Source organism: Ascaphus truei, chromosome 6 (genome assembly GCF_040206685.1).
Source record: "Ascaphus truei isolate aAscTru1 chromosome 6, aAscTru1.hap1, whole genome shotgun sequence".
Classification (NCBI taxonomy): Eukaryota; Metazoa; Chordata; class Amphibia; order Anura; family Ascaphidae; genus Ascaphus; species Ascaphus truei.
Window position 1 is genome coordinate 30,689,807 of NC_134488.1, and position 10,405 is coordinate 30,700,211.

Below are 10,405 nucleotides of genomic sequence, written 5' to 3' on the forward strand. Positions count from 1 at the left end.
AGAGGGAAAAGATGTGGAGAGAGAAATAAAAAAAACAGTATAAATGGCGACGCTATTGGACAAATACCATTATAATATTTATTTTTAAGTGATGTAATTTGTTTTGGAAATACATTTTTATTGTGTCCCGGTTTTTACTTTTGGAAATCTGGTGACCCTACCTATAACTCCTCCTATTTCTCCTTATAACCACTCCCTATAATTCCTCCTATCCATATAACTGCTCCCTAAAACTCCTCCTATCTCTCCATATAACCACTCCTATCTCTCCCTATAACTCCTCCTATTTCTCCCTATAACTCCTCCTATCTCTCCATATAACTGATCCTTATAACTCGTCCTATCTCTCCATATAACCGCTCCCTATAACTCCTCCTACCTCTCCATATAACTCCTACCTCTCCCTATAACTGCTCCCTATAACTCCTCCTATCTCTCCAAATAACCACTCCCTATAACTCCTCCTATCTCTCCCTATAACTCCTTCTATCTCTCCATATAACCACTCCCTATAACTCCCCCTATCTCTCCATATAACCGCTCCCTATAACTCCTATCTCTTCATATAACCGCTCCCTATAACTCCTATCTCTCCATATAACGGCTCCCTATAACTCCTCCTATCTCTCCATATAACCGCTCCCTATAACTCCTCCTATCTCTCCATATAATGGCTCCCTATAACTCCTCCTATCTCTCCATATAATGGCTCCCTATAACTCCTCCTATCTCTCCATATAACCGCTCCCTATAACTCCTCCTATCTCTCCATATAACCTCTCCCTATAACTCCTCCTATCTCTCCATATAACCTCTCCCTATAACTCCTCCTATCTCTCCATATAACCTCTCCCTATAACTCCTATCTCTCCATATAACCTCTCCCTATAACTCCATATAACCTCTCCCTATAACTCCTCCTATCTCTCCATATAACTGCTCCCTATACCTCCTCCTATTGCTGTATCCCTTATAGGATTCTGTTGCATCACGGTAACAGGACTGATGTCACAATGTTAATGTTCTGGTTCCTGCCGGTGCCAATAACACTTGTGCCTTGCCGGTGACAGTTGGTGTTTCTGTAGCTCTGTCACATCTTGTTAGCTAATAACACAGAAAGATTTTTCTAAGATCCCATAATCCTCCTGGGTCACGCTATGTTGGATTGGACTGTTTTATAACCGAGAAGAAAAGCGGCATGGTAAGATAGTGGAAGTTATAGAGAGCGGTTATACTGAGAGATAGGAGGAAGCAATTTGCGAAACGCGTAGAGTGGGAGCTCGACGGACTGCGACTCGTAGGTGTGACGTCATCACGCTGAGACGCCGGCTGGAACGCACAAGCACGCCATGTAGATGGGGGTCTGTGTGCACAACAGCCCCCCGCGGTGAAGGCGACCATAGACGCAGTTTGTTCAAGACTTTACTACCATCTGAGACCCAGTTCTCTTTTTTTCGACACTGCCTTGGTGGTGAGGCTTGCATGCGAGTGTATAGGAATAAGCTTATATTTATGTGCACAATATATGGTTGTACTCCCTACACTATCTTATTCTTTGCTTGTACGATTGGTGGAAACTGTGGAAGCTCCACAAGCAAGCCACCAGACGAAGTCCACTATATCACTATCATCATCTCCAGTTTGGGGTTCAAGGCCTCTATATTAGAGCCACACTGAGTGGGTTTCCTAGAGAGTGCACACTCTACTTTCCCCCATCCCTGTATCCTAGCAGGATTGCACTATTTCTCTGTGTTTTCTTTTACATGTACCGACTGATGGCCTGTGCTCTCTGAGAGATTTTTCATTTCTACTGTCTCTAAACCAATCAGATTGCGCTGCCCGCCTTAGTGATGTCACTGGCCCTGTCGCCAGCGACGTCGCTAAAAATCAAATTACGACGGGTGACGTCATCGGTCGCGTCGCCAGCACTATAAGCGCGGCCTTAGTTAGTGAATGTGTGCAGTGGTTAAACAGCAGCAGTTGCTGCATGAGAACTCCGCTCTTTGTGTGAACATATTGCTCCCCCTGTTGTTATCACAGTGCATGCTATCATATAGCTAAGTACTGCTTGTATATACCACCAAACTGCCGATCAATGCCGCTCTCTTTCTCCCTGCAGTGAACAGGTGGCAGTGGTGGGTGGAAATAGGTAATGTCCCTTTAGTCTGTCACTGGTATCACCCTGTTCTAACAGACTCCAGGCCTCATACCTCCCTTTTCTGTCACTCTGCATTTGGAGGGGACAGACTCCTTGACCCATAACTCCCCTCTGGTCAGTGTTTCTGATGGTGTTACCCTCTCTCTTCCACGTTGCAGTCGCAGGCTACCTTCTCATGGTTACGTTTGGACAGACACTCGCTCACTTTGCTGCTAAAAGCAAATTCCGTGACTTCTACATTGATGTCTAAGGAAGACTGCAAAATCCGGAAAGCTGTATCCCAACATTGGACAATTTTCGATACTGACGAGAGGTTGCGTCCCTTCTCACAGCAGAAGCCCACTTTAGATACAGACAAAATAAAAACCTGAAGGGGACCCGGTGGATAAATATTCCCATCTCTTCCCGCAGCGTCGCCGTAGCTCACTCAAAAATGGTTGCTACAGATGTACGGGAAGCACACCGTGTACAGATGGATTTATAGAGGGCACTCAATGTAAGCACCCACATTCAGGGGAAATCAATCCCCATTAATCACCATGGATCTTGTCTGACAACCTCAGTTATCTATCTCATCTTTTGTCAATGTGGTCTGCTTTAAGTCGGGAAAACAAACAGGACATTGGGGGAAAGGACGAATGAGCATCATTCAAATATTAGTTTGGCGTTTTCAAGCGGGGAGTCCAATAAACCAATGGCAAAGCAGTTACTCAACCAGGGTCACCAACTAGCCACACTCCAGAATATGGTCATTGATCACACAGAGGTGGCGCTAAGAGGTGAGGATATCAAGCGATTATTGCTTCGGCGAGACGCCAAATGGATTTTTAACTCGGATACGGTCCAACCGCGTGGATTCAATGAGGATCTTCCATTATCCTGCTTTCTGTGATAAATGGGCACTTCCTAGATCTCTGTCGCTGTCTTGAACTCACCTTCTTCATAATGTGGTAGATCTTTGTGCCTTCATATGGATATAAATCTTTGGCTACTTTCTTCATTTTGTTATATAAATGTAATAAAATTATTTCATTACCAGATGTTTTGAAAGTTTTTTGATGTCCAACGGGGATAAGATGTTGTCTTGAAGTGTTCTTGTTGGTTATAATCACAATACAAAACCATAGTAGAATCAATACCAACAGATTATTTCCAGGTTGGAAGTATTGTTCACGAGAAATGATGTGTCCTACGTTTCTCCTTCTCTGGATGCTTTTCATTCATTTTTGTAGTACAGTTCAGGCGATTTTTTTTTTAATTTACCAGTGACTAAATGTACTGCAAATAACCATAATATATTGTAATTTGCAAGTCCTGTTTAATCTGTGATGCGTGGTTAATGGTCCTATAGCTACTGTCCATACCAGGTATAGAAAGGTTGGAGCAACCTCCACAGCAGTGAATCTAGATATATGGTCTGCATGTAACATTAAGTATTATTGATCATTTATGGCGACTATATTGAAATGTCAAAAACAAACTGATAGACCCGTCAGTGTCCCTTTGCAAAAGGAACTTTTTCCAGCGGAGTGAGTACCTGTGACGGGGAGCTGGGGTTGAGACCGCGGTGGTGATGTGCAGGTAGTCTGTGAGGGCACCAACGATGTGCTGGAAGGTGGGAGGAATAATACCCTCCTATCCCATGCCTAGGTAAACCCTTCTGGTTGAGTCACCATGAAAACGAGACCCGCGGCTCATCTCTCCATAGATATCTTCCAATTGGAAACAGTCATATAATAGTGATAGGAATAAAGGTTACCCGCTCCGATCCCGGTACACATGCAGTTGTTGGCGTGCTCCTACCAAAGTAGATCACAGGAGACAGGCAGGTAATGGCGGCGCACAGCCGATTGAAACAAATCTGGACTGCCGATACCGGTTGCACAAAAAACTGTATTGGCACACACACGCTGCGGAGTCACTCCAACGCGCTTCGCGCCGACAATGCGCCAGCGTCTGTGTGAAATGCGTTAGTGGCTCTCCGCTGCGTGTATGTGCAAATAAACTTTTTTTGTGCAACCGGCAGTCCAGATCTGTTTCAACCGGCTGTGCACCGCCATTACCTGCCCGTCTACTGTCCATACCACGTGACTTAAGGTATCAGAAGATATGACCAACTACCCCGTCCTTCATTATATTGTCCATGTTGTATGATATTGTCTGTGGAAGTTATCTGTAACCCAGTGACATGACTTAAGGTATCGGCCTCTTATAGCAAAAAGTTTTTCTACCAAATGGAGCACAAACAAACAACAGCAATACGCTTCGAGGTGTTCCCCTGTAGCCACGTGTTAAGCCACAAACTAAACTACAGTATGTGGCACCTACCATATGAAAGCGGAGCTTCTTAAAGACATAAATAAAGCTTGACGAGTTGTTTGGTTTCATTACTAATCAATACTCATAAAACAATAGGATTCAGGGGACATACTACTATATACTACCGGTGTATACTACATTAAAGTTTATGTCATTGGTTTACTCACATGACTCGTGACACAGACATACTTCTGACCTTGGTATGGCTACGATATATGGATATGAAGAATGAACTGCTCCACAAACCTCGAGATGATGGATTGTGTGAGGAGAGCAGTGAGATTTCTTGCCATGAATCCGGTTTAGCAAGATAATATATCCAGGGATACCCAGGGACAACGCTGACAAGGTTTGTGGCTACAACGTTGTCAGGTTGTGGCTTGAATTCACATTGCTGCCATAACATGAAGTGATGTTTTAAACGCAACTGTCTCAGTGTTTGTAAGTGATTGTAAGTTTCTTGTTGTTACATTCATATAAACGCTATAAGAGTTTTTCACCAATTTCAATTTAAAATAAGTAGCTATTTATTTTTGTAGTCTTAAGTTCTTCTTTGTGTTTTAGATATTTTATTTAGGGTCATGATTTCACCTTTAATATGCACATATATAGGACATATATAGGGCATTCGCAATGAACTTTCCATCGTTTTTCCCCTCCTTTGTTGTTTTTGTTTTCTTGCACAGCGTCTAAGTAGTTAAATTCACATACTGGCGCAGTAATGGCGGATTAAAGACGCGATGACGCTTGATTTGGGGACTACGTACAGATGTGCACATACACAGGGGTGTAGTCGCTGATCGGGTATTTAATGCAATAGGTTGCACACCACATTATTATCTTTTTGAAGATCCAAGTTATGGATCGAAACGTCGATTGTGTCCGCATAAACACTTTTCTATTTTTGACGCACACCTCAGGAATACGGCTCTTTTCTCCTCTATTAGGAGAGATTTGTCACAACCTCTAGGCCTGGACAGTGCAGTGACACCGAGCCTGCCAACCTTTAGGCCTGGACAGTGCAGTGAGACAGAGCATGGTAACCTCTAAGGCTGGACAGTTCAGTGAGAGTTTGGCAATCTCTAGGGCTGGACAGCGCAGGGTTACAGAGCTTGGCAATCTCTAGGGCTGGACAGCGCAGGGTTTACAGAGCTTGGCAATCTCTAGGCCTGGACAGCGCAGGGTTACAGAGCTCGGCAATCTCTAGGCCTGGACAGCGCAGGGTTACAGAGCTTGGCAATCTCCAGGGCTGGACAGCGCAGGGTTACAGAGCTCGGCAATCTCTAGGGCTGGACAGCGCAGGGTTACAGAGCTCGGCAATCTCTAGGGCTGGACAGCGCAGGGTTACAGAGCTCGGCAATCTCTAGGGCTGGACAGCGCAGGGTTACAGAGCTCGGCAATCTCTAGGGCTGGACAGCGCAGTGTTACAGAGCTCGGCAATCTCCAGGGCTGGACAACGCAGGGTTACAGAGCTCGGCAATCTCTAGGGCTGGACAGCGCAGGGTTACAGAGCTCGGCAATCTCTAGGGCTGGACAGCGCAGGGTTACAGAGCTCGGCAATCTCTAGGGCTGGACAGCGCAGGGTTACAGAGCTCGGCAATCTCTAGGGCTGGACAGCGCAGGGTTACAGAGCTCGGCAATCTCTAGGGCTGGACAGCGCAGTGTTACAGAGCTCGGCAATCTCTAGGGCTGGACAGCGCAGTGTTACAGAGCTCGGCAATCTCTAGGGCTGGACAGCGCAGTGTTACAGAGCTCGGCAATCTCTAGGGCTGGACAGCGCAGTGTTACAGAGCTCGGCAATCTCCAGGGCTGGACAGCGCAGGGTTACAGAGCTCGGCAATCTCTAGGGCTGGACAGCGCAGGGTTACAGAGCTTGGCAATCTCTAGGGCTGGACAGCGCAGGGTTACAGAGCTTGGCAATCTCTAGGGCTGGACAGCGCAGGGTTACAGAGCTTGGCAATCTCCAGGGCTGGACAGCGCAGGGTTACAGAGCTTGGCAATCTCTAGGGCTGGACAGCGCAGTGTTACAGAGCTCGGCAATCTCCAGGGCTGGACAGCGCAGGGTTACAGAGCTCAGCAATCTCTAGGGCTGGACAGCGCAGGGTTACAGAGCTCGCAATCTCTAGGGCTGGACAGCGCAGTGTTACAGAGCTCGGCAATCTCTAGGGCTGGACAGCGCAGTGTTACAGAGCTCGGCAATCTCTAGGGCTGGACAGCGCAGGGTTACAGAGCTCGGCAATCTCTAGGGCTGGACAGCGCAGTGTTACAGAGCTTGGCAATCTCTAGGGCTGGACAGCGCAGTGTTACAGAGCTTGGCAATCTCTAGGGCTGGACAGCGCAGGGTTACAGAGCTCGGCAATCTCTAGGGCTGGACAGCGCAGGGTTTACAGAGCTTGGCAATCTCTAGGGCTGGACAGCGCAGGGTTACAGAGCTTGGCAATCTCTAGGGCTGGACAGCGCAGGGTTACAGAGCTCGGCAATCTCTAGGGCTGGACAGCGCAGGGTTACAGAGCTCGGCAATCTCTAGGGCTGGACAGCGCAGTGTTACAGAGCTTGGCAATCTCTAGGGCTGGACAGCGCAGGGTTACAGAGCTCGGCAATCTCTAGGGCTGGACAGCGCAGGGTTACAGAGCTCGGCAATCTCTAGGGCTGGACAGCGCAGGGTTACAGAGCTCGGCAATCTCTAGGGCTGGACAGCGCAGGGTTACAGAGTTTGGCAATCTCTAGGGCTGGACAGCGCAGTGTTACAGAGCTTGGCAATCTCTAGGGCTGGACAGCGCAGTGTTACAGAGCTTGGCAATCTCTAGGGCTGGACAGCGCAGGGTTACAGAGCTCGGCAATCTCTAGGGCTGGACAGCGCAGGGTTACAGAGCTTGGCAATCTCTAGGGCTGGACAGCGCAGTGTTACAGAGCTCGGCAATCTCTAGGGCTGGACAGCGCAGGGTTACAGAGCTCGGCAATCTCTAGGGCTGGACAGCGCAGGGTTACAGAGCTCGGCAATCTCTAGGGCTGGACAGCGCAGTGTTACAGAGCTCGGCAATCTCTAGGGCTGGACAGCGCAGTGTTACAGAGCTCGGCAATCTCTAGGGCTGGACAGCGCAGTGTTACAGAGCTCGGCAATCTCCAGGGCTGGACAGCGCAGGGTTACAGAGCTTGGCAATCTCTAGGGCTGGACAGCGCAGGGTTACAGAGCTCGGCAATCTCTAGGGCTGGACAGCGCAGTGTTACAGAGCTCGGCAATCTCTAGGGCTGGACAGCGCAGGGTTACAGAGCTCGGCAATCTCTAGGGCTGGACAGCGCAGTGTTACAGAGCTCGGCAATCTCTAGGGCTGGACAGCGCAGGGTTACAGAGCTCGGCAATCTCTAGGGCTGGACAGCGCAGGGTTACAGAGCTCGGCAATCTCTAGGGCTGGACAGCGCAGGGTTACAGAGCTCGGCAATCTCTAGGGCTGGACAGCGCAGGGTTACAGAGCTCGGCAATCTCTAGGGCTGGACAGCGCAGGGTTACAGAGCTCGGCAATCTCTAGGGCTGGACAGCGGAGTGACAACCTCAGACTGTAGGACTAGACAGCACAGAGCACACGACAGGAGGACAGAAACCGGTTAAACAGGAGTAGCTCACACAGCCCAAATCCACAAATAATCTCATTTTACTAAATATAATACTAATATTCCTGATTTGTTTTTGAAAAGCACAATTTCATAACAAAGATATATTTCACATATAATACTGTTCAGAATTCACAGACTTAAAACTTACATATACATCTCTTTGCATGTGTATACACAAACACACAATATATATATATATATATATAAACCGTCTGGGATATATATTACTCATATACATACATCTCCTTCATGAGTAGATAATTTGCCAGATCACTGCATAGTTGGGATCGTCGCTGCTATCGTCACAGGAGCAGCGCTGCTGCGTTAAACCTGGTGCTAATTAATGAGGGAGGTGGGGGGGGGGGGGGGGGAGGTTCACATAGTCAGGATCTGTTTGCGGGACAGGAAAGGGGTCTGAGCATCACGTAGCGCACGGGGGAATTGATCTATGGGCCACTGGGTGCAGGGGGCGGGGCCAGCTTCCCCCGGCGAATCATGTCACACAGATCCCGGATCATCTTGGTGATCTCCTCACGGTCTGAGGGGGGGGGAGGGGGAGAGAAGAAAAGAGTTGGAGAGGGAGGAGATAACAAGGAGATGTCAGTGGGCAAGGGAGAGAGGGGGAAGAGATGGAAGGGGGAGGAGAGATGGAAGGGGGAGGAGAGATGGAAGGGGGAGGAGAGATGGAAGGGGGGGAAAGAGATGGAAGGGGTGGGGAGAGATGGAAGGGGTGGGGAGAGATGTAAGGGGTGGAGAGAGATGGAAGGGGGGGAGAGAGATGGAAGGGGGGGAGAGAGATGGAAGGGGTGGGGAGAGATGGAAGGGGTGGAGAGAGATGGAAGGGGGGGAGAGAGATGGAAGGGGGGGAGAGAGATGGAAGGGGGGAGAGAGATGGAAGGGGGGGAGAGAGATGGGGGAAATAAAGGAAGAGAGGGTGTATTAGTGAGCGAGGGCTGGAAAAAGCAAGACAAAGTGAGAGAAAATGAAGCGAGGCTAAGGTGTGTGTGTGGGTCTGTGTCACACTCACTCTGGGCTCGTTCTCTCTTCCATTGAGTTATCCAGAATCCACACAGCTTCACATTCTTAAAAATCAGAGCGCTCTGTGAGAGAGAGACGAAAGGGGGGGGGGTGGAGAGACAAAAAGGGTGGGAAGGGTGGGAAGAAAAAGAGAAAGTGTGGGGAGAGAGAAAAAAAGAGGGAATGGGGGGCAAGAGAGAAAGAGAGGGAGGGGAGAGAGAGAGGGGAGGGGAGAGAGAGGGGAGGGGAGAGAGAGGGGGAGAGAGAGAGAGGGGGAGAGAGAAGGGGAGAGAGAGAGAGGGGGAAGAGAGAGAGGGGGGGGAGAGAGAGGTGGGGAGAGAGAGGTGGGGAGTGAGAGGGGGGAGAGAGGGGGGGAGAGAGGGAATGGAGGGGAGAGAGAAAGAGAGGGAATGAGGGGAGAGAGAAAGAGAGGGAATGAGGGGGGAGAGAGAAAGAGAGGGAATGAGGGGGAAGAGAAAGAGGGAGAGGGGGAATGGGGGGGAGAGAAAGAGGGAATGAGGGGGGGAGAGAGGGGAAATGGGGGGGGAGAGAAAGAGAGGGAATGAGGGGGGAGAGAGAGGGATGGGGGGGAGAGAGAGGGGGAATGGGGGGGAAAGAAAGAGAGGGAAGGGGGAGAGAAAGAGAGGGAAGGGGGCGGAGAGATGTGTGATTACAAGGCAAGTTACACCTATCTCGGTGGGATAAGAGGGGGTCTTACACACAGTATTCCTATGAGCTATTTGTGTCAGGGACACCTCCCTCTGGTGGGATATCAAGGTCCTACTCACCACAGGTACAGTGACAGGCTGCTTAGCCATCCCCCCGTATGTCACCATGGTGCCAGCGTAGCTACGGGACAATCACAGACAAGTGTCACCACATAACCAAACAAAGAACCCACTCTCCTCCCTGCTCAGTTACCGGTGCCAGGGACAGACTGACAGGTACCCGCTGTCGGGGACACCCTGCAGTAGGAGGGACAGACTGACAGGGACCCGCTGTCGGGGACACCCTGCAGTGGGAGGGACAGACCCTCCTATCGGTGTCCCTGTGCCACCCTGCGGTGACATTACTTACTCCAGGTGACGTAACATTTCCGTTGTGCTCTTTCCACCAACGCAGTTTAACGCCACACGCGGGCGGGGGCAATTCTGCAAGAGAGGTCTGTTATTACCCATGGAGGCATTTCTAGTAGTTTGGGGGGGGGGGGGGGAGTGTAAGAGTGACGCGCTGCAGGTCTCGGGAGGCTCTGCGGTACCTTGAACAGTTCCTTCATGTCCGGCTTCCTCAGCTGCTCCT

At 49.5% G+C, this 10,405-nt stretch overlaps 1 protein-coding gene across 1 annotated transcript in view; it reads right to left on the minus strand.

Moving 5' to 3' along the window:
• Window positions 1-7,936: 7,936 nt before the first annotated feature.
• MECR (mitochondrial trans-2-enoyl-CoA reductase) overlaps window positions 7,937-10,405 on the minus strand; it is an 8,600-nt gene continuing 6,131 nt past the window's right edge. Inside the window, 6 exon segments of the mRNA XM_075606530.1 lie at window positions 7,937-8,553; window positions 8,556-8,627; window positions 9,117-9,189; window positions 9,895-9,955; window positions 10,184-10,257; window positions 10,365-10,405. Of these exon segments, the coding sequence (XP_075462645.1) occupies window positions 8,465-8,553; window positions 8,556-8,627; window positions 9,117-9,189; window positions 9,895-9,955; window positions 10,184-10,257; window positions 10,365-10,405 (410 nt within the window). The 3' untranslated portion in view covers window positions 7,937-8,464.